General features: G+C 48.1%; 1 protein-coding gene across 4 annotated transcripts; it reads right to left on the bottom strand.

Annotated features, from left to right (window-relative positions):
* Positions 1-25: 25 nt before the first annotated feature.
* Positions 26-11,993, bottom strand: CHAMP1 (chromosome alignment maintaining phosphoprotein 1). 4 transcript variants are annotated; one of them, XM_082332562.1, is made up of 3 exons: positions 11,887-11,993; positions 10,707-10,949; positions 27-3,745 (listed from the first exon to the last, which is right to left on the bottom strand). In XM_082332562.1, exon 3 carries the CDS (start codon positions 3,682-3,684, stop codon positions 820-822), a length of 2,865 nt encoding a protein of 954 aa, XP_082188688.1. In that variant the 5' UTR covers positions 3,685-3,745; positions 10,707-10,949; positions 11,887-11,993; the 3' UTR covers positions 27-819. The 4 variants fall into 4 exon arrangements, with proteins under 4 accessions (XP_082188691.1, XP_082188688.1, XP_082188689.1 ...); XM_082332563.1 differs by lacking the exon at positions 11,887-11,993 and adding an exon at positions 11,661-11,713; XM_082332565.1 differs by lacking the exons at positions 10,707-10,949; positions 11,887-11,993 and adding an exon at positions 11,661-11,723 and having other exon boundaries at positions 26-3,745.
* Positions 11,994-27,969: the final 15,976 nt, after the last annotated feature.

Genomic DNA, 27,969 nt, shown 5'->3' with positions numbered 1-27,969 from the left:
TCTTGATTTGGAAAAAAAGAAAAATGGCCAATGCCAGGTTGGGTTTCTTTTTATTGTTAAAAGATTAAAGCATAACATTTCACCAAATACAAGAAATTTAGGGGTTTTCTGACATTACAAACATCTGAATCATCAAGAGAAAGTGTTGAGCTATACATAGTCTGATGTTAATCCATCAATTTAATGTATATTAGTACATGCTTAAAACATGGCCAAAATACAGAATCACAAAATAAGTACCTTGATGCTTCTAAATCTGAGACAAGTAAGTCAGAGAATCGAGTGTAATAAATTTCCAATGAATGACTATACACTCAACTACAACCTCAGGGCAGAATTATTCCAGAAGGATTGGTAGTTTCTCATGCCTGGCTCATTCACATTCAATTTGGTGAGAATTTTCATTTTGAGAATTTGATAAAAACATCTTGAAAAACACGACATTTAGCAAATGTGAAAAAACAAGTTCAGTCTTCACAGGAATATATGGATTGCTTGCCACTCCAGTCCTTAATTGCTTGTATGTTTTACAAATCTTTACAAAACTAATTTGTATCCATTTTGGTTTCAAAAACATAGTACATCTGAAAAATAAAATATGACTCTACTGATGGGTAATACAAAGACATGAACACGTATTTAAAATGACTTTCGAAAGTAAATCATTTCAGTAATACAGCTATAAGACAAGTTAAACATAGTACAGTAAACCATGCATCTTCTGACTTGTCAGATCAGCTAAACTACTCAGTTAACATACAGCAACACTTTTGAACACTTCTGTAAATTCAGCTTTTCTAGCACAAGGGAAAAAACAGATTAAATTTGTTCTTCAAGTGGTTCAAGGCTGTCCAAATGTTTTTTAGGTGTATCATCACTATGACGGCTTTGGCAATGGGTTAAATGTTTCTTAAAGCCTCGGGGAAAATTTGATTCAAAATTACAACGTGGACACTTCAGCAAACTTTGACCATGAGCAGCAACATGGTTTTTAAGAAGAGACTCCAAGAGAAAAGCTTTGCCACATATTTTACATTTGTATGGGCTTTGAACATTATGCTTGTTAACTAAATGGTGCAAGACGGCACCTTTTTTCATTGCACGACAGCAACAAATTTTGCAATAATACTTTCCCTTGCCACGCTTCATGTATTTTGCTATTTCTTCCTCAGAGATGAAAGCCTCTTTCTCTTCAGTAAACTGCAGCACACACTGTGGCTGCATGGGAGTAGCTGCATCTATTTTGCTCTCTTTGCCATAATCAGATGACTCCATATCATACTGCTCTTGGTCACTGTTGGATTCTTGCTCCTTTATCTCCATCGAATCCATCTCTGTTTTTCCACACTCACTGCTATTTAGTTCAGAATCTGAGTTCTCCTGGTTCTCCTTCTTGGGCTTCTTTTTTGGGCATGAATACAACACGTCTTCTGGTGATTCTTTGGCTAATATTGATTGTTCGTCCTGTGAGAATAAATCATCCAGTGGTTTCTGATCATCTAAACTGTGAGAAAGAAAGTCACTCTCACCAGACTCACTAGGTGTCTGGGGCTCGGAGGAAAAACCTGGAGCAGACTTGTGAGGCTCGGAAAACAGGATGTTCTTCTGGATTTCAGAAGATACAGTAGTTTCGGCATGTCTCTGGACATCAGAGGATAAAGCAGCAGCAGGTTTCTGCATCTCAGAAAATACAGCATGCTTTTGAACATCAGGGGAAACAGCAGATTTCTGGGAGTCAGTAAAAAGAGCTTGTTTGGGGGTCTCAGGAGAAACAGAAGGAGTAGGTTTCTGGGACTCGGTAAAGAGTTTCTGAATCTCAGGAGAAGCAGATTTCTGAGACTCTGGAAAGGAAGTAGGCTCTTGAACTTCCGAGGAAACGGGAGCAAGTTTCTGGGCTTCAGAAAATAGAGCATGCTTCTGGACTTCAGCAGAAGCAAGAGCTGATTTCTGGGCTTCAGAACATAGGGCATGTTTTTGGCCTTCAGTAGAAACAGCAGAAGTAGACACCTGATTCTGGGACTCAGAAAAGACACCACGTTTCTGGACATCAGTAGGAACAGCAGGATTAGATTTACGAGACTCTGGGAACAGAGCTCTTTTCCGAGGTTCAGGGAAATGAGCCCGTTTCTGAACCTCAGAGGAAGCAGCAGAGGTGGATTTCTGAGTTTCAGAAAAAAACATAGATTTCCGGGACTCAGAAAGTTTCCAAGATTCAGGAGATACCGAAGCACCAGGCTTACGGACCTCAGGAAAGAAAGACGACTTCCAAGAGTCAGAGGAAACGGTGTGACTAGACTTTCGAAGCTCAGGAGAAACAGGGGGAGAATGCTTCCACGTGTCAGGGGACAGAACAGGTTTCCAGCCTTCAGGGTAAACAGATGAGATGGGCTTCCACGGCTCAGAAGAAACAAGAGTAGACTTCTGGGATTCAGAAAAGGACGTAGATTTCCACGAGTCAGAAACAAGCCTCCTAGGCTCTGGCGACACAACGGGGCCAGGCCTTCGGGACTCGGGGGCAGACCTCCGGGATTCTACGGACACCGACATGGCGGGCTTTGGAGCCCAGGGAGAAACCGCGGAAGACTTCTGCACCTCGTGAGGTGTAGATCTCCAGGGCTCAGGGGAAACAGTCGGACCAGGTCTCCATGACTCTGGCGAAACTGCAGGAGGGGGTCTCCGGGTTTCAGGAGAAGAAGCGGAAGCAGGCCTACGCATTTGAGAAGGATGCCGCCGGGGCTCAGGAGACCCAGCCGGGGCATACCTTCGCGGTTCAGGGGATACTGCTGGAGTAGGTTTCTTTGGCTCTGGCGACACAGCTGGGGAGTATCTGCGGGGCTCCGGAGACACAGCGGGAGAATGGCGACGGGGCTCTGGTGATACAGCGGGGGAATGCCGACGGGGCTCTGGAGACTTTGCCGGGGAATGCCGACGGGGCTCTGGAGACACGGCTGGGGAATGCCGACGGGGCTCTGGAGACACGGCTGGGGCTGGCTTCTGTGGGTCAGGGGACACAGCAGGGGATGGCTTCTGCGGGTCAGGGGACACAGCAGGGGACGGCTTCTGCAGGTCAGGGGACACAGCAGGGGACGGCTTCTCTGAGTCTGGGGATACAGCTGAGGCTAACTTCTCTGGATCTGGAGATGTGGCCTGGGCTGACTTTTCTGGATCTGGGGACGTGGCCTGGGCTGACTTCTCTGGCTCTGAGGAAGTTGCCTGAGCCGACTTCTGGGGCTCTGGGGACACTGACGATTTCTGAAGCTTGGGGGAAACAACAGGTTCAGATTTGGGGAGTTCAGGAGAAAGGGCAGGTTTGCGCGACTCAGGGGAAAGGGTAGGTTTCTGTGGCTCCGACGTGACATTTTTTTTGGAGGAATCTGAATCTCCTTCTACCTGTTCTTTCCGGTCCTCATTCCACTTCTCAGGTGCTGCATGTTGTGCTGTGATGTGATAATACACATTGCAATACATCTTGCTGGTAAAGAAACATTTGTGGCAGTGAAACAGTTTTGCACTTTTTTGATAAAATATAAGTTTACCCAAACCAGCAGCATCCATTTCATCACAATACTCCGGGTGTATGGTACCCATATGAATTTGTATGTTTTCATAGTCTGTTCCTCTGAAGCTGCAGTGATCACACTCTAAGCGCTCTGTGGTTTTACGTAGTATCTGCAACATGTCCATTTTTCTATGGTCAGTAACAGTTTTCACAGCACTGCACCTTTTAAAGGGTAAGCTTCAGTTCCTGCAATAAAGGAAAAAAAAAATCTGTATAGTTAGCTGTCAATGTTAATTTCAACTCTTTGTCATTCCTAAATAACCACATGTGCTTTTTTCCCCCCTTCATTTTAGAAAGCATATCTTCTGCACAGGTACTAACTACTTCATAAAGAAATCCAAATATAGGTGTCTCCAATTTCTGCAAATCATTTTACATCAGTAGAACTTGAAAAACAAAGCTTATATTTAACAAGAGGTCTTCCTATCTATGTAAAAAAATCTGCAAGCAAATGATAAAAAAGAACCCAGCTGATGAAGAGCTAAGTTTATGTTTCATTTGATAAATGTGACTTCTCTCTCTGTTGTCTTTTCTTCCCAGATTTGAAGTGTTTTTATTTACATTACACATGTAAACTGAAAACAAAAAGTAGTTTGAAACAGTGCCACTGAGATAAAGTCATTTCAAAACTGCATCTTCATCCTAAAATTTTAAAACAAATTAGCTGTTTTTGACAAAGACAGAAAAAATTCAAGAAGAAAACAGCAGCCTAAAGCCTAGGCTCTGTTTTTGTCTGTTAAACACTGTTTTCCTTTCACCAACTACATGAAAAACAAAAGCTGCTGTTCATAAAGACTTTATCCGTTATGAAAAGAATTTTTTCCATTCCATTATTTCATCTGCTGCCCTAATAACAACAAAAACACTACTTAAAAAAAACAGCAGTGACTTTTTTCCAGTTGGTGTAGTTGACAGCCCTCTGTATTCAAAACATTGTTTGCCTCACCCCAAAGAGAAAGATGGAAATTTCTCAAAATTACTGTTTTTGTAAGACCCTAAAAACCAAAAAACCAACAACAAAAAACACCCAACAGACAAAAAAAAAAAAGACACAGCACAGAAATGCAGCATCTGAAATGCAAACAATTTTTAATGATTTGGCTAGATTCCACTATTTCCAACAGAATTTGCCTGGATTAGCTACTACAGTAAGCAGAAAACCAATTCTAACCATATTCTGTAAGTCATTTTCACATAAATGTAGGAGGTATCTTTATGGTGAAAAGGAATATTTGGACATTTATGTGAAATGCACAGGCTTTTTTCTTGTAGGTTCAAATTAAACAGATGTTACATGATTATCATGCTAAGCTATCAACCTAATTTTGGGGGTCTTGTAAGACACACTGTTTCAAAACAAAGTTTTTGTGTCATTTTAACATTAATTTTCCTGTCTAATCTAAAAATATGCATCCAAAGCAAGTTTTCTTAATTTATTCCTAACGCATTTTTACCCTGGTTTCTTATGGAAATGAGGCTTACACAAACACACTGCCCTGCAGTCAATGCCAATCAAATAGGACAAAGCAATCCAGTCTCATTTTAAATTTCTACAAGTTTAATGAAAATCAGGAACTGAGTAGAGAATGAAAGAAATGCCTCCACGGAGGCTAAGGCTGAATATTTTACTTAACAGTTACCAGCTCTGTTTAGCCTGTAATCAGTACATAAGTGGTCAGCATGCAAATAGTCTTAAAACCTGCAGAACAAGCAGTGTCTGATTCAGTTTGTAATTAGGAAAAAAGAGAAGGAATTAAAAATACTACAGTGGTGAGCTGCTTTGGATTTGGGGCAGAGACAGAATGAAAGTAAATTAGCAGTGCTGCTAAAGGATGACACGGATACAGAAAAAAAAACAGGAAAGAGGGATTGGCTGAAGAGCAGAGGGCACAAATCCCCAAGAAATAAAGGTTCACTAGCTCATGAACAGGTGCTCATGGAACAACTTCTTTGCACACACTTTGCACGCATATATGCATACACACTTCACATTAAGTCACAGGAATAGGTAGATTTCCAACTGGGAAGCATGGCACGACCACGGACAGAGCTTGAAGAGGAATCCTGCTTTACATCTATGAGACAAACGAACAGCATCCAACCACAGGCTAGCTACACATGAGAAGCAATTGCACTGCTCTACAAATACTGAAGTGGGAAGTCCTTTTGGGTATAAACCGCAGTTTTCCAGCACTATTAGCAGCCACACAAAAGACATCCCAAAACTTAGTCCACGCCGCATTCGGTGTTGACCACAAAACACTTCCTAGCATCTTATAACAAACTTTATATTCCTGTAAAAGATCAAAACAAAACACAAAGATAATAGTAGTGCTCAGTGGTCTGTACCTCTGCAGTAGTAAGCAACTTGTTAACTGAAAAACCCCAAAGCAAGCCACGTCTTAACACTCCAAAAGACCTAAACGTCTTCAGGAATTAATTAGGGTTTATTTTTTGGTTGGGGGATTTGGGGTGACAGGAGGGAAGGAAGATTTCAATTTGAAAACCAAAAATTCTGACTTTATCATACAAGCTAAAGGAAAAGATTTTTTTTTTTTTTTTAACGAAATCACAGCAGAACATTATTAGGACAATAAGGACATACTGCACTGATCACATTTCCAGAACTGAAAGGGAATTTGTCACTTCCAAAATTCGTGGTAATCCTGAATTGTCCATTTTCTTTTCTCTAGAAAAATCAAAAAAGGCCTTTCCAAACTGAATTTATCATACCTTACAAGAAAGTTTACCAGACAATCTCTTCTACCCTCCTCATAATTTCCCTCCTCCTTACCCATCGCCTAACTGCTGCTCTTTCTGGAGTTTTCTGTTATTCACTCCTCTGAACTACACTTCACCCCACCTCCCATCCTCTCCTTTTATTCAGTCCTATCTTACTTTACAATGGAAATTTCCATTTTCTTTCCAAATGCAACAGTGAGAAAAGGTCCCTGGCTCCCTTCCACAAATTGTCCGAGTTGCTGCTAAGCTTTTTTGACCAGGAGGTTATTCTGGAACTGGAGAAGTTACAGGAACTTCCTCATTTTCACCTCCAGACATTTAAAGGTTGACATTCAAGCCTTTGGCATTAAGAAATAACATGAAAGAGTTGGTGGTACTTTCTCTCACACTGCCATCACCCACCATTTTTAATTTTATAACTTCAGTACACTGTAGCTGGCAGTCACTGAAGAAACTTCTGCTGAAATCTCTACTTAATTGAGGCATGCTACTGATCAAGACAACTCTTTGGTATGGCAGCACCTTAGGCCGTGATGCCACGGAGTAGTAAATCTAGTTTTAGAACAGTGACTGTGAGACCAGTAACAAACTTGAACAGGGCTGAGCCACTATTAACTCATGCTGTCGATTTCAATTTGTTGAAACGCTTCTGAAGGAGTAAAGTCTGAACTGTTGCTGGTTCACTTAGCACACATCTGAATAGCTAGTCTGTAAGATTCTCCTGTCAATCCCTCCTGATCCCTTCTCACTTTGAGCTCAAATGCCGCTGTCTCTACATAGCTCTGATGACTGCCCTCCTCTGTACTCAGGTTTGTCACACAGAGAACTGCCTGCTTCACGTTTCTCTCTGCTGTCAACTCCTGCATCAGAACTTGTTTTGCGCTGGATCCTGCCTTGCCTAGTTGGGTCAAAGTTTGAGGAACAGCATACCACTGTTTTCTGAACAGCCCCATGCCAGCAGAGCCAGCCAGGCTAGAAACCATATGCTCAATAACCAGGTCCCCACAGCTTTGGACCTACATGAACGGTGATGTTATCTGTGCTCAGTGGCATCTTTTTGGCAACACTAAAAAAGATGGACCATGCTTCCTCTGCGTAAATGCTTTATTACAGACATCAAAGGGACCTAGCTCCGCACTGCTCCAACTCAAACCCATAAAAAGGGTAAGGAAAATAACTGGTGCTATCGAACTGGCAGGGTGCCCCACGTGCACTGCAGAGAACTTGACCAAATACTAAAACCAAACAGTTTCAGTTGTCTGAAGCCCTTTGAGGGAAACTATGAATTTCAGGATGAATTTCAAGTTGTCATGAGACAGGTCCCCCATGAAACACAGCAGAAGGGAGACGGCCACTAGAATATCTCTCGAGCCTGCTGAAGACTCCTAGGAGACACAAACAAGGTGCCACCCATCCAAGTACAGATAACTGCTGTGCAGGCCCCAGGCCACTTTGTTTTGTTGAACGCTCTGTCAGGCCCTACCTGTTTTGTAAAAAGGGCACTTCAGCATTGCCCCTACTAAAACTCACAGCTACAGGACATGCCATGCCACAGTGGCTATAGCTGAGGCTGTGCTGCATGCCACTTTAAGACTACAAAGCGCACCACATTCCTTAATCAATATTTCTGCATCCCCTCCTACTTTACTCACTTTTCATGGCTGCAACACTGAGGAAGCAAATACAGACACAGCCAAACAGAACTAATTATCTGTCCTGAGAACACGTTACAACTGAAGCAGAAGCCTGAAGCTCAGCACTTATGCTTGTCCTGTGTCCACACCCCATCTCCATTTCAAGATGAAATACTACGATTCAACTAAGATTCTGGAGTTTGCAATACTAGACTTTAGCTTAAGGCAGCCAAGACGTGTTCAGAGTCTTCCTGAAGCATGAAGATTTCCACTGAAATCCACCTGAACAGGTAAGTGCTTCTGTCTACAAGCTCACTACATCCGCAGATATCAAGCACAGTAACAGCATCAGCACCGACTCAGCTCTTAGCTTGACTATAGGTTTTTGCTGACCTGAAGTGACACAGATCAATGTCCATCACTCAGGTTAAAAGCTGCTTGAAGAGACCCAGAGATCTCAGCAGTGAGACCACCAGTCTCTACCGCTGCTCCATCAGCCAGCTCTCCCCGTCCCCCTTCTTTGACACATGTCTAGAACCTACACACAGAGGCTCCTACCACCGGCTCTCTCCTCTCTCCACAGAGATGCTGAAGATCCTTACACCAGTTCCTGTCCCCTCCACTGCAGTTCTGGCCATAATCTCCTTCACCACAGGACAAAGAGAAAAACAGCAAGGGAAAAGGATCGGTAATGAGGACCCATATCTACCTGAGAAAAGAACAACCATCCCTGCTTTTCTTGCTTGGTTCTCAGCATCCAAGAGGCCAAAGTCATGATTTGGTAGAAAGAAAAAGTACCCAAGAAGTCAGAGGCAATGAGATAACTGCAAATTCTGAAGTTGGCTTCGTATATTGCAGGGCAACCACAAAGTGCAGTCAAACAGCATCAGCAATCTCTGTTGATCTCATGTTAGACTGAGCAATAGGAGTGGCCTAAGCTACTGCACAGACCAGACAGACCTCCTGGTATCTTCCCAGCCACTTCAGAGCCAGTTCCTGGATTCAGCATCCCATCATCCATGAGGATCCCACTAAAGATTAAGCCATACTTCCTACAGCCTCCCAAAAACCTCCCAGGAGTAGGAGAGAAATGTGCAGGAGATACTGTGTATGAGAAAGAATCCACCCAGAGGATGGCACAACACTGACTCTGGCAGCTAACGAGATGTCTCCACTTCTCAACTCCATTCCAATTTCATAGCTACACAGTTACTAATCATTTCAGGTTAGTTTTAATAAACACCTTCTACATTAAGTGTTGCAACATTTAATATATCCCTGCATTTTTCCTCTACAGAGGATAAGCTGTGACTGTCATGAGGCAGTGCCAGAGGGAAGCAATGAAGGGCTCTAAGCTAAAGATCTACACTGCCTGTGAGCACAGAAAATTACAGGTTGCTTTGATTATGACATGCAGAATTTCAGAACATAGCAACAAGTAGTCTGTCTTATCATTCTTCAAAATCAGACTGTCCCGGTTCTCACTGGCAGAAGGATCTATACCTCTTTTCCTCTCAATAAAGAATCGATCCTGGTGAGACACAAGCAGATAATGAGGATATGCAACACATCAATGATGCCAGCATAGTTGGGAAAGCCCTCAAGAAGAAAGTCCTCTATTTTCTGTGATCCCCGACATCCACATTGGATTCCCCACATATAATGTGAGCTAAGACTTAAAAATGGTGCTGTCATCCATGAAACCTTGAAATGACAGGCAACACACCAGCGGGAAGTAGAGGTGTCCAATGACCTCCTACTCAACTTCACAACACCATTCTATCTATCATTATGTTCATCAAGCAAAGGACGAAGTCAGCCCGTACTTGTATGACTGCTCACCTTCCTATGATAATCCTCCAGCCCCTACAGAGCCCCACACTTCACAAATCTACTCTGATAAGCACAGTCACTGCTCAGGAAGGATGGCTGTTCATTTTCACCAGCCTTGGAAGTTTCTTGCAGGCAAACAGTTTGGCCATTTCCTCTATCAGTGAAGAGGGCCAATGGTAAATTTTGTTCCCAGCACAAGAAAGCTGGATACAGCTGCATCATTGCTTCTACTAGCAGGAGAAGATCCAGACTACTGCTGTGTTTAAGCAAAAGGAAAAATGACATGTTCTTGCAGTGCCAAAAAGTAAATGGCAGTCTGGTGGCAACACGATGCTTCTCTTGAAGCTACATCCCTGTGTTGTGACTGTCAAAAGAAACAGAAGCTTAGCTCCCGGAGGAAACTGCAGACAAACGTCCCCACAGCACGGCAGAGCAGGCACTTTACAACGCAAACCGCCGGCCAGGGGGTCAGTTCCAACGCGGCGTCAACCAGACAGGCAGCGCTATGCTCCCGCTAATCCGGCAGCGTACACGGGAACCTGACCGCATCCTCACAACCAAACTCCCAGATACAAGCCCATCTACACCAGCTAAGTTCCATCAGCAACGATGGCTGACCTACATCTTTAAAGTTACACACCGAAAAAAGGCACAAACACCCCGACCTGACCAGCCACTGAAACGGTGAGATACGCTGCGAGAGCACCTGAGACATCAGGTTCAGGCAGGAAACGGCTGGATTATGCGGTCCCATGCTTCCAGGAAAGTTTTGAGTCAGGGGAAAGTGGCAAAGTGGCAATACCTGATGCACACGTAGATGACACGACGGGGACAGAACTGCAGCTGTTTTGCAAGATTTTCACCTTTGCTAAGGGAATGGCAAGTCTACACACCAACATTAGCTCTAAATAGAAGATCTAACAACAGTCTAAACGTACCTGTGACAGATTCGGGGTAGGAAAAATTAATTCCATGTACTTCTAATAGGACTTCTTAACTCCAAATTCACAATCCCACATGGATAGCTTCCAAAAGCGGCCCCAGAAACCTTATTTCTGCAGCGCTGACCCTCAGCTAACGACGCGCCACTGGACCCACCAGAGCACCCAATCTAGTCGGGAACCGTGAACCGAGGTTGCGAATCTTGGTGACGACAGGCAAAGAATTCCACGTACGTTACCCTGAAAGCAAACGCGGTTTAAGGGGAGCTTGCAGAAGAGAAAAATGAAATCCAAAGTCTCTATATGCCTAACTTACAAACAACGCGGTAAAGCCAAGCTCCCAGTAACCTCTCTCACTTCCAAGAGGGCTGAACTGTTACCAGCTAACGCAGCCCCCCCCGCGCAGCCAGGCATCGAATCCTCCCAGCACCTGCACCCGGCTGCTGCTGCCCCAGCCCGCCGCCAGGCTGCAAAGAGCGGGCGCAGCTGACACGAACGAGCCTCCTCCGGTTCCGCCGGCGGCGCCGGGACGCCGCCAACAGCCCACCCGCTGCCCCCGCCCCGACCGACGGCGGGGTGCGACCCAGCGACGCGCTCGGAGCCTGGGCTCGCCGCCCTCGCGGTCCCGCCCGTCACGAGTGACGGGGGCAGCCCCCGGGCACCCGCCCCCTGCCAAACTCCCTTGCCCGAGGCAGCGTCTGGCTACCGGGAGAGCAGAACCACCTGCTCCGGGCTCTGCCGCCCGTCGCTTTCACTTTCCTTCGGGGAGGGGGTGCCGGCGGACCGGCCCTTCCCAGGGCAGCCGGCTTCGCCCCCGCCCGGCCCCCGGGCCGCTCCCTGCCCGGGGCCGGGGTCCACGCCGCCCGCCCATTCATTCCCGCCCCGCCGGCGGTGCCCCCCCGCCGCGCCGCCTCCCCTCCCGCCCTCCCCAGGCGCCGCGCCGCCACTTACGCCCCGCCGGTTTTGTTCCCCGGCGCCGGCACCGACCGCCGCCCGCCTGCGCGACGCCCCCCCCGCCCCGCCCCCTCCCCGGCCGCCCGCTCCCCCGGCGCGGCGCGGCGGCCGGACGAGGGGAAGGCCCAGGCCCGGTGCCCAGGGGGAGGGAGCGGGCCGGGCCCCGGCCGGCCGCTCCGTGCGTGCGGGGGGGGCGGAGGGAGGGACCCCCCGCCGCACTCACCCTTGAGGCACCTCCCGGGCGGCGGCGGCGGCGGGGCGCCGGGCGGGGGGAGGGGCTGGGCGCACCCCCGCCAACGGCGGTGACGGCAGCAGGGCCGGGCCGGCGGCGCTCGCGGGCTCGGGCCGCGCGAGGGGCGGGGAGGAGGGGGCGGGGAGGGGGGAAGGGGGAGGGGGGAGGGGGGGGCTCCGGGAGGAGGCGCGCGGCCGAATGGCGGCCGCTTTATCGCTCCCCCGGGCCCGCCCCCCGCCCAACCGGAAGCGCCGGCGCTGGGCGCAGCCCCGCCCCCGCCCCGCCCTCCACTGCCGGTGCCGGGGCGGGGGGGGGGCGCGCGTCGGAGGGCCGCGCGCGGGCCCAGTCACGTGCACTGCCGTGGCGGCGGCGCGGCGGGGAGCGGCGCCCGCTTCCCCCCGCCCCAGACCCGGTCCGTCGGGCCGCCAGGGGGCGCTGCGACACCGGAGGGGCTCGCGCCGGCGGCGGCGCGGCCGTGGGAGGGAGGAGGGGCTGGGGGGCGGCGGGGCGGCGGGGTGCCGGGGCAGGGCCGCTCTCCGCCGCCGCCCCGCGGCCCAGCCGGCTCCGGCTGCCCCGCGCTGTTAGGCCCCGCGGCGCCGGGAGGGCGGGCCGCGGCCCGGCGGCGGCTCGGCGGTGCTGCTGCAGCAAAGCTCTGCGTCTTCATCGCACTGAACGCGGGGCGGGGGCCCGGGGGGCGGGAAACGGCGCGGTGAGGCGGGGGACGAGAAAGAGGCTTCCCGAGGTGTGGGTGCCGCAGGCGTGCACCCGAACGGCCGCCGGGGGAGGTCCGGCGGGAGACTGAGATAGGCGACCTGGGGCTGGCCTGGGCTTTCTGTCTCCTTGGGAGAGGAGGAGGCGGAGGGGCGACCGCAGGGCTCCCTGCAGCGTCCTGAGGAGGGGGCTGAGCTCCTCTCCCTGGTACCCAGGGATGGGACACGTGGGAATGGCTCAAAGCTGTGCCCGGGGAGGTTCAGGCTGGACATTAGGAAGCATTTCTTTACCGAGAGGGAGGTCAAACACTGGAACAGGCTTCCTAGAGAGGTGGTCGGTGCCCCAAGCCTGTCAGTGGTTAAGAGGGATTTGGACAGTGCCCTTAACAGCATGCTTTAACTTTTGGTCAGCCCTGAAGCGGTCAGGCAGTTGGACCAGATGATCGTTATAGGTCCCTTCCAACTGAAAATATTCTATTCTATTTCTATTCTATTTCTATTCTATTCTATTCTATTCTATTCTATTCTATTCTTCTTCCTACCTCCTCCTTTCCGTAGCAGCACACACTGAGGAAATCTCTGATGACGTTTCCTCCCAGCCCTGCACTAGCAGAAGGGGTTGAACGGGTAACCATGTCCCAGCGTAGGCATTGGCTCTGCCACTTTGTGGAAAGGAGGCATGTACCTTCTGATGGGGGTGAGAGCTGTGGATCGTCTTGCGATAATTTGACCATCTGAACAAATTTGCAGAAAGCGTGTGTGAAGGGCAGTATTTGAAAGTTGTCTGTGTCCATCCAGTTTAGCTGGGTTTCCACAGGATGGCACAAATCCATGTCTCTGACAGCAGCGAGGCTCAAAGATCAAGCCCTCAGTCTGAAGCAGGACGTGCTCCTCAACTAAATGGTTGCAAATCTTTTTGCACGTGAAGAATGAAGATCAGGACCAGCCATACACAAAAGAAGTGGTGTGTGGTACCGTGGGGTATTTTCAAAAGTATGAATGACACATATCAATGACAAGCATCCCTTTTGCCTTCCACAACTTGCTCTGCTGTGCTGCTTAGCCAGTGATGCATGGAAAGTGCTCTCATGCCTGCCCCGTGCTTGTATTGCCTGCAGGGAGAGCTGAAAAGTGGCAGCCCCTGATGGTGCAGCGAGCCCGGAGCCCTTCGAAGCACAGGCTGTTTTGCACAAACAAGAACCCCTGGGGAAACAGAGCCAAGGGAAGAGCAGAGCTCGCTCCCGCTACAAACTTGCAATGGGAAAGAGAGCCCGAGAGAGCCAGAGCGCAAGTAGCGCCTTGGAGGTGCAAGAGCAGCAGGGAAGAACCTCACAGAAGTGGCCCAGGGAAGCCCTGACAAGGGGCTGTGCTCAGTGCTACAGAGGACAAGAAGCAACCCCCGGGGGCCACCCTGGGGGCCTGCCCTGGGAGTCTAGAAAGCTTTCTCCCCTGGGATGCGGGGCACGAGGGCCAGCTTCATGGTGCATGAGCAGCAGGCAGTAACCTAGCCAAAATGGAGCAGAGGAGCCCTACCCTGACAAGTGGTCATGCTCAGTGCTGCAGAGGAAGGCAAAAAACCCCCGGGGAGCAGTGCCAATCTGCCCCGGGGGAAAATTCCTTCCTGACCGCAGTGCTGGTGATCGGCCGTTCCCTGAGCATGTGAGCAAGACCTGCCTCCTCGTCCCACAGCCTGGTCACGCCTCCCAGGAGATGCCCAAGCCCTTTTCTCCCTCAGCCTGAAGCCATCTCAGGGGCTTGCAAGAGTGGCAAAAGGCCCCCGGCCTGATCAACCTTGGGGGCAAGAATCCTTCCCATGCCTGGCAGGACACCAGTGGGTGCTCCAAAGCACTGGGACCCCTTGCAACATCTGTGCATCCCATTTCTTACAGTTGCTGCCCCTGGTTCTGCAGGGGATGAGGACGGTGAGCTCTGCAGTGCTCCCTCCTGAAGAAGGCATTCCCTTGGTCTTGCCGCTGCCCTCCAGCTGAAAAGGATTTCCCTCCATCAGATGAGCTCTGAACGTGGCGCTGCCGGGAGCTGGCCTTGCAGTGGAGAACCGCCATCAGCCTCATCCAGCCTCCAGTCTTCCTCCCTCAGCCCCTTCCAAACAATTCCACTGGCTCATCAAGGAGTTCCTCTCAGACACCCTTGGGCTGCCCCCGAGCCAGCTCTGTCCCGATGGCCAAGCCAGGCAGGCTGGCAGCAGGACGTGGGAGGATGCCTCCTTTTATCCTTCCCCGGGGGATGGTGACTTCTGCGTTGTCGGGTGGTGGCCCTGTGACATGGGGGTGACAGGGCCCCCCATGCACAGCCCTGCCTGCCGCTCTTCCACCTGGCACCCTTCGGAGGAAGGCCTTTGGGGTGCTGGCCCCGAGGCAGTCCCTGTGCCCGGGAGGCTGTCCCTGCCCTTGGTGGCCGTGCAGTGGGCACAGCCACCGGGCGTCCCTGACACCTCCTCTGCCACTCGGCTCCCAAGGACAAACCCAGTGCTGTTACTCTTCTCTCAGGCCATGGCAGAAAACAACCCTGCACCCAGAGACCACCCCTATCAGCCGTCCCCTCGCTGTGCCAGAGCTAATGTCCACGAGGCCACACAGCGAGGATTGTTGTAGGTTGCCTCCAACTGAACTATTCTATTCTATTCTATTCTATTCTATTCTATTCTATTCTATTCTATTCTATTCTACTCTCTGTCTCAGCTGCTGTGATTGTCAGTGCAGCTCCAGGGAGCTATTCAACTGACTGAACTCAGGTACCTATTCCAGGGTGATCTACATAGCTCCTAGGCTTTACTGACTGTGCTGGTGATGGGCTCGGTTCAGTTGCCTAAATATAAACAGTGAGTGCTCTTTGAAGTGCCCCAGGGTATCTGAGGCATCTGCACAGGGCTAGTGAGTGTGACGCAGAGGACCTGCTCCTTCTGGAATGGTCGCCAGAGGCCAGGCAGGAACCCCAGAGCGATTCAGGTGTCTGTAGGTGGTGCTGGTTAGATGAATGCATCAAACCGAGATCTCTGTTGACTATAAGGAGAGCTTACATACCTTGCTCCAGATAGACACCTTTATAAAGGCGTTGAAATAGGGGTGTATTGATTTGCAGCTGAGTCCTTTCCCTTCCGTAGGCTAAAGGTGTAACATCAGGTTAAACTAATTTACAGTTTACAGCAGAAAAGGCTTTTTTTCTGTATTAACTTACTTTATGTTACATGACTTTCTTTTAAAATATCGGCACGTCTTTATGGTCTTTCTGTCGTCCAACATCTTCCAAGAGATCTCTTCCTGCATTATATTAAACTAATATATTAAATTATAAACCTCTTCCTAAATTATAAATGGTTGTTTTCCGTCAATCCCTATTAGCCATTTTCAGCAACACTTGAAAAGATTGTGTTTAATCCGGGAAAGCAGTCATGGATCCTTTGTTAATACCATACACTTTCCAGGCCGTCGGGTAAATGTTATTTAACACCAGCGCTGGACCGTGCTGGCCTACGCTGGGTCGGTTCGTGGGGCTTGTTCAGTCTTTCTGTTTTCTGCTACAGCCAGTGCGATGCTAGGAAAGGTCCTTCTGTGTCAAACTTTCTTTCGTTCGTCATGGGATTACTAAAGCAGAGCTGGACTAAGCTCAATGTTGGGCCCTCTCGAAGCTTGGCCAAGACAACTTTCTCCTTTATATTATTTGTGTAGCTGTGTTTACTTCTGCCTGTTCCAAGACCTCCACATTATTTATTTTGGCTGACATTTTAATATAAATATTTAGTTCAGGCAGCCACAAATAAAACTCCTGTTAGATAGTCTTATATCTCTCCCACGACTCCCAGCAGGAATTTAAGTTCGCTGCTATTATAGATTCAATTTGTCAGTGATGCTGTTATTATTAGACCTACATATCCTTAAAAATAGTACTTCCCCAGCCTATTCACCCCTATACCACATTACTATACCAGGTAAGGTAAGAGATGTCCAGAAAATTAAACTTATGTCCGGTTCTCAGTGGTTCTGAAACCGTGAGATTAGGTAAGGCCATGTCCATTTTTAGTGCCTTTGTTTTTTATCTCCTGACTATTACACCTTTGTTTAGCGCTTCTGAATAAATAATTGGTCTTTTGCTAAATATTTTTGGCCAGCGTATCTTGGATGCAGATTTCATCAGCAAAGCTCAGATCTCCAGGCTTAAGCTGTAATTTGAGGAATTGACTGGAGGTTCGTTGCAGAAAAAAAAATCGGCAATGGCACTAAACAGCACGACAGAAATGCGTACACTTCTTGAGCTATAGGAGGAACATCAGGCCAGTTAACTCCCGACTGGAGATTACGGTATGTTTAGCATTTCTAAGGGTTCCAGGTGGTTTTTACACAGGTTCTGTAAATTCGTAGTATTTCTGCTAATACTGTTGAAGTCCTTCTGAACACCTAGGGCAGGATGTAGGTGCTTTTCATTGATTCGTTCAACACTCTCACATACTACAAAAATATTAACATTTCAAAAGAAACTCCACAGAACTGTAGTTGTTACTGTCACAACTCATTTTCTTTTTCTTTAATATTGTTCTGATGATTCCTTTCCTCCATCATTCTTACATTCTCTTTTTGCAGAAACTTGTCATAGGAAAAGCACAACAGTGGCAAATAGTGAATGGTTACAGGAAAGTAAATTAATGGAGTAAGTATATTGTGAAACTTAACCCAAACCACTGCCCTACCCTCCACTCACGTGGCACAGAGTCAAAAATACTGTCTTTGACAGAAATTTCAAGAGTGTTTTCTAGTTCTTAGCGTAACTTGTTTTGAGCTATGTTGAACTGATTCTTTTGTGGCTTTTGTAAATGCAATTGTAGTGTTCTGATGACACTGATACCTGCACATAGGCTTCCATATGGGCAACATACATGGAAAAATTAGGAAAAAAAAAGAGAGAAACATATTGCCAGAACCAGATAATATTCACTCAAGAGCTTCTAAAAAAGACTGAAATGGCTGAAATTTAAATGGGATGTTATGATCTTTGACTTTAAGCTGAGTCTGGAATCAGGAAAAATGCCAGATCGATAATCTGACACCTGTTCTTAAAAATAATTTCTCTGGGATCTAGAAATTTCAGACCAGTAGATCTGATGTGGTCATCTACCAGGCAGATGAAAAAAAAACCAAAACTATAACAGAATAAAAATATAGGCATATGTGGGATATCAGGAAGGAGTCAACGTATCTTTTGCAAGGGGAAGATCAGTAGACATCTTTTAAAGATACAAAAAGTGAGCAAGATGGATCGAGTTAGTCCACTTAGATTTACAGCTGATATTCAATAAGGTGTCTCACCAAAGGCTTGTGAAGAAGCTAAGTCAGCATGAGACAACAGGGAAGGTCTCCCAAGGGTACAAAAACTGGTTTCGAGAGGAGTAAATGGCCAGTTTTCTGAAATGGAGGGGGGTCTGCGCTAGCAGTGTACTCCTAACTGGTTTGGAACAGGGGCCGGGGTGGTGAGGTGACAAAGTCTGCAAATGACATTGTATTATTCAGGGCAATAGGAATGAAGGTCACATTGAAGAGCTGCAGTAGGCCATCACAGTACCGAATGATAAAATCACAGAAGAAGTCCAAATGTAGGTAGGAATAAAACATGCAGTCCTAACCTTAACATTGTATTATAACCAGCTTTGAGGTATTGATCTTATTTAGGAAAAAATAACTTGGGATTTTAGTAGCTAATTCTCTGCAGATGTCACCTGACTGTTCGCTGTCGACAAGCAAGTTGGATGTGAGGACATTTGAGGAAAAGGGGCTGTGACATGGAGCAACTGGTATGAGAGGACACGATAATTACTTCTGCTGAAAGAGCAAGGGGGCATCAAACGAAACTAGCAGGAGGCAAGTTGGGTGAAACGGAAGAGGGTGGCTCTTCCCACGCAGTACCTAAGAAACCCACGGGACCCCTTGCCACAGGATATTTCAATTGCTGAGGTTTCTTTGGATACAAAAAGCGATTGTGTTAACTAACTTGTGCAAAAAAATGTGCCAAGGACTATTAAACGCAAATATACTGCCTTGTTTCAGTAAGTCTCTGAAACAGAAATTGCTGTAACCTGGGAGGACAACCTGTGTGCTTGTCCGGCTCAGCCGTAGCCATCTGGTGTCTCTTGTCAGAGAGGAGGTCAGATGCACTTTCCATCGGATCTCGTATTGCCATGTTCTGCCCGTACCTGCTGAAGCGCCAGTAATCGCCACCTTCTAGTGCTTGCGTATCAAAAACAAATTCACGCCAGCCCGGCACGCAACCGGCGTGGCTCATCCTTCGTATGGTGAGGATGGAAAATCGTCTGAAACTGTCCATCATCTGCCATCTGTGGCGTTTGTCCTGTTACAGAGGAAGGAAAGGGGAACCTGAGGTCTTCGCTGGCCTCCAGCGTGCGGCAGCAGGTGGGGCCATGCGGAAGGAAGGGAAGGGGCAGCGCAGAGCTGTCTGGGGGCTCTCGGGAGCCTCTGCCTCCTGGGAGAGACAAGGCTCGGGGCTTCAATGGGTCTCGGGCCTTTCGTGTAGGGTTCATGCGGGCCAGGGAGTCACGTACTGCAGCGTCTCCTAATGCAGGTTCATCAGCTGTGTCTGGGGAGAGAGCTCAGCGCAGGACAATGCGGTAAAAGAAACAGAAAGGAAAGCGGGCTTGGTAGCATCGTACAGCTGAACTAACAGGGTGTGCTCAGTTCCAGCATTAGCTATTTGTGTCTCCCATTTTAATTTTCTGAATGGGACAGGGAACTTGTCTTTATATACCCCATATGGTGGAGACACTAATGTTTGGGGGCTCTGCAAAGAAAATCTGTAGTATTTTGTATTAAAAAATGCATGTATCCCTCTGTGTGTGTGTGCATGCACGCACACGTGTAAGTGTATAATGCAGCGGAGGTCTAAAAGAACAAGTTGCTGTGTGCCTTTTTCCGTGAACCTGGGGATGGCGGGTGAGAGCAGGAGCACTGGTGCACAAACACATGAAAAGTGTGTAATGTCTTTAAAGAATAAGTAAAATAAAATCTATGGATGGAAAAACGTCTGTTTGCTGTGGAAAATAGGTATGTTACATGTGGCAACTCCTTGCTTGTAATGTAGCAACCAGGGCTGAACAGAAAAAGGGGCACAGAAGGAGACAATCACAAGGGCCTTTACAAGACAATGACCATTTTTTCTGGTTTCTAACATGCAAAAATTAAATAGTCTCATCTGGTTCGTATTCTCTTGATAAGGAATAACCTATAGTGTTATGTATAGGTTTTGTATGGCATCGTTCTCCTATCTCCATGACGTGATGCTGCCAGGACATGTCACTACTGCAACAGAACAACCCAGACAGCTGGTAGTGAGGTCTGTAAAGCTCCGGTGGGGTGAGAGCCACCCCTGCTCCAGCGAGGTCCCAGCACCCTGGCAGCACAGAAGGAGTCTCGATCACCGCTGAGCTGCTTTAACCAACTCCCACAGCTTCTCCTCGCTGCTTTGTCTCAAGGTGGTAGCTTTCCCCCAAGACTATGCAGCAATCTTGGGGCTGTCGCAGAGGGGGAGAAGGAGCCTCTGTAGGAAGGTGATCTCCCTGTTGCCTTCGCTTAGAGTCACAGCTCTTCCTCTCAGATGCCCAATGCAGAGGTGTAAGTAAGTCGTGGCTGAAAAACCTTAGGCGTGAATTAAAAAAAAATGAAAGAAAATGAAAATAGTTGTTCAAAGCCTTAAGTCCTTTGATAGGTGGTCCATGAAACTCAGACACATCAGTACCTCTACAGCTCTGTTGCAGTCTGGTTTCTGTGTTTTGAAGACCCTCAGCATTCTCCTCAGCCCTACTAAACTCAAACCACCGAAAGCAGGTGCTGGCTGGCTGCCGTTCCTGAAGTTCAGACCATACGGGGTTTGCCAAGTCCTTTTTCTGTCACAGAAGCAGAGTGGTAGGTTGCGCACACCTGGTGGAGCCGAGGTCCATGTTTCGTTCCTTCATTTTTTTTTGCTACCCTTTACTGAAATGACTGATGTTAGGGAGCAGAGGCAAGTTCTTTTGGGGATTCAGGTGATCCTGAGAGAAAGTGCTGAACACTTTAAACTAGGCTGCTGTGTCTTTGCAAAGTGTTTACCTGACACCAGCTAATAGGGTAGGTCTTGTCTCAAAGATAATGGATATAATGAAAGCAATGTTTTATTTGACGTCCAATTTTATGGCACTGAAATGATGAAAACTTTCAAGACCAATACATTTTGGAGAGAGCTTAAACTAAAAATTCGAGCCAATATCTGACCCAGATTAATTCAGCAAGTGCAGAACCTTCAAAATAATGCATATTCCTCATTTCTTATTTTTTCACCCAAACCGATAGTCAGGAAAGGAAAGTTACATCCCATTATTCATTTCTCATAGCTCATTCACTGATGTGTGCGTGAACCTAACCTTTCTAGGACTATTTAGAAAAATTGGCCAGGCTTCTTCCTTTCTGTAGCCACCTGGCTATTTCATGTTGCTACATAAATCTGCTTGGCCTGCTGGCCATGCTCCTGATTGCTGTTTTTGCAAATGACCAGTTCTTTTAGTACAGGGACAAATTAGTTTCAGTGGAGTTATGCTGGTTTACAGTAGCTGAGAATCTGTCCCTCGCTGTAAACCTCTGAGGGCAAAAGTAATACTTAAGAGAAGTAGTGGACTTTTTGTCCTTTGAATTAACATCGCTGAACTATAGCTGAGTGTTAAAATTATTCTTCTGAGAATGAGAGTTCTTGTGAATTCTCAGTTGGCTCTGAAAAGCGTATTTAATACAAGCATTCAGAAACTTGTCTTTTATGAAACGTTTCCAACTAGAGGTTTGATTTGCCTCCAGATACTACTAACTGTGCCAACATGGCTTCACCAAGGGCAAGTCCTGCCTCACCAACCTAATGGCCTTCTGTGATGGAGTGACTACAGCAGTGGACAAGGGAAGAGCTATGCATATCGTCTATCTGGACTTCTGTAAGGCCCTTGACATGGTCCCCCACAACATCCTCCTCTCTGAATTGGTGAGCTATGGATTGGATGGGTGGACTGTTTGGTGGATAAGGAATTGGTTGGATGGTCACATCCAGAGAGTAGTGGTCAAAGGCTCAATGTTCAGATGGAGATTGGTGACAAGTGGTGTCCCTCAGGGGTCTATACTGGGACCAGTGCTGTTTAATATCTTTATCAATGACACAGACAGTGGGATCGAGTGCACCCTCAGCAAGTTTGCTGATGACACCAAGCTGAGCGGTGAGGTTGACAGGCCTGAGGGACCTGGACAAGCTGGAGAAATGGGCCTGTGTGAACCTCATGAGGTTCAACAAGGCCAAGTGCAGGGTCCTGCACCTGGGTCAGGGCAAGCCCCAGTACCAATACAGGCTGGGGGATGAAGGTATTGAGAGCAGTCCTACAGAGAAGGACTTGGGGGTACTGGTGGATGAAAAGCTGGACATGAGCCGGCAATGTATGCTCACAGCCCAGAAGGCCAACCGTACTGTGGGCTGCATCAAAAGCAGCGTGGCCAGCAGGTCAAGGGCACTGCGACCAGCTCTGGGGTCCTCAGCACATGGACCTGTTGGAGCAGGTCCAGAGGAGGGCCACAAAAATGATCAGAGAGATGGAGCACCTCTGCTATGAGGAAAGGCTGAGAGAGCTGGGGTTGTTCAGCCTGGAGAAGAGAAGGCTCTGGGGAGGCCTTATTGCAGCCTTCCAGTACTTAAAGGGCGCCTATAAGAAAGATGGGGACAAACTTTTTAGCAGGGCCTGTAGTGACAGGACAAGGGGTAATGGTTTTAAACTGAAAGAGGGTAGATTCAGACTAGATATAATGAAGAAATTTTTTACAATGAGGGTGGTGAAACACTGGAAGAGGTTGCCCAGAGAGGTGGTAGATGCCCCATCCCTGGAACCATTCAAGGTCAGGTTGGACAGGGCTCTGAGCAACCTGATCGAGTTGAAGATGTCCCTGCTCACTGCAGAGGTGTTGGACGAGATGGCCTTTAAAGGTCCCTTCCAACCCAAACCGTTCTGTGATTCTATGATCTGTGCAGAACTAGCTTTGGCCTTGGAAATGACTGATGTGGAACTCAGTTTCATACTGATCTCTCAAAAACATCTTTCAATAGTAGTGTTTTCTAATGGTAAAATTCAAAGAAGTTGTTTGTCACATGGAGTTTCTTATTATGCCTCCTGTCAAGAAAATACTGTGAAAATAGTTTCAGCCATCTCCATGAGCATTTGGCTCAGAATAAGTTTCCATAATTAACAAACATCATTCTTAATATGAATAATTGTATTTTTGTCACACTTTTGGCTATATTACAGAAATTTAAAAAAATGAGCTACAACAAAGACAAGAAGTGAATATGTAAAAAACTCCTGTGAATTTGTTAAAACTTCTCATGTGTGACATCTCCCTTGTGGTTTTTGCAGCAAGTTTTTTTTGCCTCATAAATTTCCTTTGTATGTTCCCGGCAGCAATCCACCTGCAGAAGAGGGATCCCTGTTGGTGTGCAGCCAGCGTAAACGGCGTACCTCCACACCCTGTAGGACCGGCAGGCCAGCGGGGAGGCAGCGCCCGGGGCGGGCGGGAGCTCGGTCATCCTCCAGCATCAAGATGTCACAAAAGGGCCACAGAAATGATCAGAGGGATGGAGCACCTCTCCTATGAGGAAAGGCTGAAAGAGCTGGGGTTGTTCAGCCTGGAGAAGAGAAGGCTCTGGGGAGATCTTATTGTGGCCTTCCAGTACTTAAAGGGGGCCTACAAGAAAGATGGGGACAAACTTTTCAGCAAGGCGTGCTGTGACAGGATAAGGGGTAATGGTTTTAAACTAGAGGAGGGTAGATTTAGACTAGATATAAGGAAAAAATTTCACGGTGAGGGTGGTGAAACACTGGAACGGGTTGCCCAGAGCAGTGGTAGATGCCCCATCCTTCGAAACATTCAAGGCCAGGCTGGATGGGGCTCTGAGCAACCTGATCTGGTTGTAGATGCCCCTGCCCATCGCAGGGGGGGTGGACTAGGTGGCCTCTAAAGGTCCCTTCCATCCCAAAGCATCCTACGGTTCTGTGTCGCAGCCGGGCAGCGAGCTCTGAAGGAAGGAGACTCGACCGGCCTTTTCTGGCTGCTCCCCTCAGCTCAGACCCGTAGGATCCCAGCAGTAGATTCACCCCTGCAATGTTTGTGTTGCAGGATAGTGTTATAAATTAAGAAAACAACACTGAGTTTATTCAGCTGTGGAAGCGTTTCCATTTTTCATTTGACATCCCTAAGCTAATCACACTTAATATTCCCTTTTAAATTGTTTTGCATTTTGCCCTGTGTGGAGGGCTAAATTACCTCTCTTGAGTATTTCATTTCATTTCGATGGATTGTCTTGAGTTGTAACTTTTCAGGGAAGGCAGAACACCCAACTCTGAACTAAACATTACTGTCAGCGGAGCGAGTCCCCTCTCTGTGGTAGCAGCTGCAGGAGAGGCAGAGAGATGGCTGCTCCGCGAGGGAAGGGGAGCCGGGAGCTGGGAGCCAGGCTGGGCAGGCGCCCTGCCCTCCCCGATGGGTCAGGAGTGGACGAGGAGGTCCGAGGTCAAGGCGGGAAATGCACAGCCCTGGCAGGTCCTCTCTCCCTCAGCAGCAGGGCGTTTATCCTGTGGTTATCATCTCCAGTAAAAGGGCTAAAAGGGCAAGGAAAACACCTTTGGGGCTGTGTGAATGGCTTGTTCAGGGACAGCACGTTCAAACCTCGATCCTCCAGTCTCCCATGCGCTGGGTTCAGAGCCAGGAGCTGGGACCAGCCTGGGGAGTGGGAGCTTTGGTACGCTGTACGCCTGCAACGCGAAGCCGTGCAGCACCCAGTGCATCTTCACGTCTCTTTTCTCTTCTCCTCTGCTCTGTGAAAGAGAAGTACTTTGAGCAGCAATGCCCTCCTCTCCCTTTATACCACTGAAAAATGGCTGTGGTAGCTGCAGGCCCTCTTTGCTGCTTGAAGGCTGCCATAGGTCTGCCTGATCAATGTGTACGGGGGCTGTGGGGTCCCCAGCAGGACCAGGCTGGTAGGTGCTCTCCACCCAGCCCGTGTCAATGCTTCAGACAAGTTTTGAACCACCATCATGCCCAACGTCCCTGCTATTGCAGGGACAGCCCGCATCCAGCCTGTCCTCAGCTCATCCTTCCTCTTTCTCATCAACCTATGCAGCAATGGCCCCATCTGTTGTCACTTCTTGAGTCCCAGCTTCTCCCAACGTCTCTCCTCCTAACACTGAAGCACGGACATATTCCTAGCCCAGTTTTATTGCATTCATAATCACGTTTTAAAATAATCAGGTTACTTGAGAACTATTTTGTGTTTCTTCTTCTCTGTCTTGTTCTTTTCTTGTAACCCAGAGCGGGTGAGGAACATCTTTGGCAACAACGCACCGGAGTATGCAGTTAATTTATGTCAGAGGCATTACGATTTCCTCGTCCGAGTGCCCGCGAACATAGTTATACACATACTGTCATTTCTGGATGCTGATGACCTTCAACAGCTGTCAAAAACATGCAAGAAGTTCCAGCAGGTAATGTCAGATATCGGTGCTCGTATTCGAGTTCGCTGTTAAGAAACAATATGAGGTGGAACTTCGCTTCAGTCTCATTCAGTAGAACCATCTGCATTTCTGCGGTAACCAGAGATGGAAAGCAGTACAAGACAGACCTGGGCACAGATCAGGAGTAACGGGCCAGGTCCTTCATGCTGTGGATAACCTAAACCCTCCGTCTGGCCTGCTGGATCCTTCTAGCGTTACTTTTCTCTCTGTTCACAAGAGTGGGCAACTGAGATCGTGATTAAGAAAAAAAAAAATCCTGCAAGTTTTATGCAGAATATTAATATTTGAATTTAGAATATATAAACATTTTTAAAGAGGAAAAAAAAAAGAGCTTCCCACTCCTGCATCTTTTTGTATCTCCTGCCTTCTGCACATGCTGGGAGGCAATATGGATTGACCATGAGGCAACGTGCCGTTTTTGTACCAGCATCTAAAACCCCTCTGAAGCTAGTCTTTACTCTTTTGGAGAGTATTTAATTTTTATAATCATCGAGGCTGCTTGTTGGAATTGGGCAAAGAACACTGCCTTTACAACTGCAGTCCGACTTCTTCTGTGCTTGTGTCTGTTTGAATCAAAATACTGTGATATTTATATATGTAACAGTAACGAGCCTCTGACTGATAGGTATTTACATAGCTGTAGATGTGATATGCAAATGGGACATGTTCAGGAGATCGGGATGTGGCCTCATGAAGTGTAAATCATGAAATATATCTGGAAAATATTTATTTTCTAGTTATGCAGCAGTGAAGAGGTTTGGGAGAGAGTTAAACTGTTAAGAGAGAAACCAGCTCTTGGTAAGAAGAAGATGACATTTTCAGTCCTCAAGAAGCTGAGGAGCTTCAGTGAAAAGCCGAAGCGGATGCAGAGAAGACGGAGCACGTTCTTTTAAGTCACTTGGAAATTATCAGATAAGGCTCAATAGGTTTCCCATTTGTTTCACATATTCTTTCTTTCAAAGGAAACAGTTACAAATAAATAATAATCACTTGAGAATTTTAAGTTTCTCCTCTCATCATTTAAGACTCAAACAGCACCACCAACTTGCAAGTCACACTTCCCCCTGATTTTTAATATTCTGTATTACATCAGGTTTGGGGGAGAAATGAGTTTAATTTTTTTTTTTCCTTTTTAAGCATGTTTTATTTTGATGTTCAATGCAATTTTGTGCATAGTCGGTGTTTTTTGTCCTGTTACCATTTCACACCTTTCTTTGGGCCGTTCAGGACTAATGCTGCAAATGAAGGCTAGCAAAGAAACCACCTGCAGCACGAAGAGCAGTGTTGGCTTACCATGGCTGGGGAGGTGAGCCAAGACCTCCAAAGGCTCTCTGAAAACAACTTACAGACATTGGATTTTAAATTAAAAAGAAGCAGAATGTGTTTAAAAATGGAACATGAAGTTGTCAGAACAATGTTTTGGAGTCGAATACGCATCTCCTTAAAACTGTGACAGGCACGAATGCAGGTTTCTTTAACTGAGTATTTCTGTTCCCCATCAGTTTCCCTTAACGCGATAGTTAGTGACAGACTGGAGCCCAATTCCAGTTCCGTGCACAGGGTGATTTCCATATCGCTAGATGTCGGCGACCTCAGGACTCGGTAAGAAACAGGGCAACGGACATTGAGGGAAGCTACCAAGCTGCTGAAGTTTTTTATTAAATGTAGAGCACTATATTTTAAAAGTGAGAAAACAGATGGCACCAAAGAAGTCAGCTGTGGTGTGACCAGACACAATTCCCATTCCGCAGGGATGCCCTGTCTACTTACAGCGAAGCTGAATTTGCAAAACAAAGTTACTATTGTGGCAATAAAGCTCTCACGCCACGCCGAGTTTGCACAAAGACAAGCTGCGAGCCCGCCTTTGTCTGGTGTCACCGGGAGGCGCGTAGGAGCAGGAGCAAGCGCGGAGCAGGTGGCAGCTCCTCCTTGTTGCGTGGCCACAGAAACGCTCGGATGCTGCTGGTGGTGGCCGGTCCCCTCCACCGGCCCCCTCGGGCGTGGGGGGAACAGTGCCGGTACCTGCTGAATAACAGAGGTTGTCCCAAGAGCTCCTGGAGGGGCGCAGCCAAGCTGTCCGGCAGCGGGGGCTCTCGGGACGCAGCCACGGCGCAGGCACCGGTGAGCCATCTCTCCACGTCCGAATCCGAACGCCCTGCGAATTCCTTCCACGTGAGTGCAGAAGTCAAAGGCCGGGCTCTCTGCCCCGCCGTGCAGGAGGCTGCGTTCACAAGAAAGCAAAACTAAGTGAAGAACCGGGCTGCAGGAGTCCCGGCCAGCGAGGGCACGGCAGCCTGGCCCCACAGACGCGGGTGTTTAAACCCCGACAGGTTTTACTGAGTCGAGGTTTGACGTCCGCTCTCTGGTAACTAAAAGAGATGGAAAATAAGAAGCCCCAAATGGAAAACTACTGCTAAATAAACTGTGTTTAGTTAATCACCTGTAATGCTATCAAGATGTGCTCATAACCTAGGCACTCGGGTGGAGGTGGGGGAGTAGCCTGAAAGCCGCCCTTGGCCGCAAGACAGCAAGCTCGACCACGCGCAAAACCGCCGCTGTTGCGGCTGCTGCGGGTCCCTCTCACGGAGGGAGCGAGACCCCTCCTCCAGCCCCCCGGCATCCAGGCGGGTGGGACGCGCTCGCCTCTGAGCGGAGCCCGGTCTGGGGAAGACCTCGGCCCTGTCCGGCTCTGCTGCAGGAGAACCTTCCGGGGAGGTCTCCTTCTCCTCGGCCCAGGCTGGGCCCTTCCTCTCAAGGGGAAGCCTGCCCCGTGCTGGCGCT

The sequence above is a fragment of the Platalea leucorodia genome (genome assembly GCF_965183815.1).
Source record: "Platalea leucorodia genome assembly, chromosome: 2".
Classification (NCBI taxonomy): Eukaryota; Metazoa; Chordata; class Aves; order Pelecaniformes; family Threskiornithidae; genus Platalea; species Platalea leucorodia.
The sequence above is the reverse complement of the archived record's forward strand: the minus strand, read 5'-3'. Positions and strand labels throughout refer to the sequence as shown.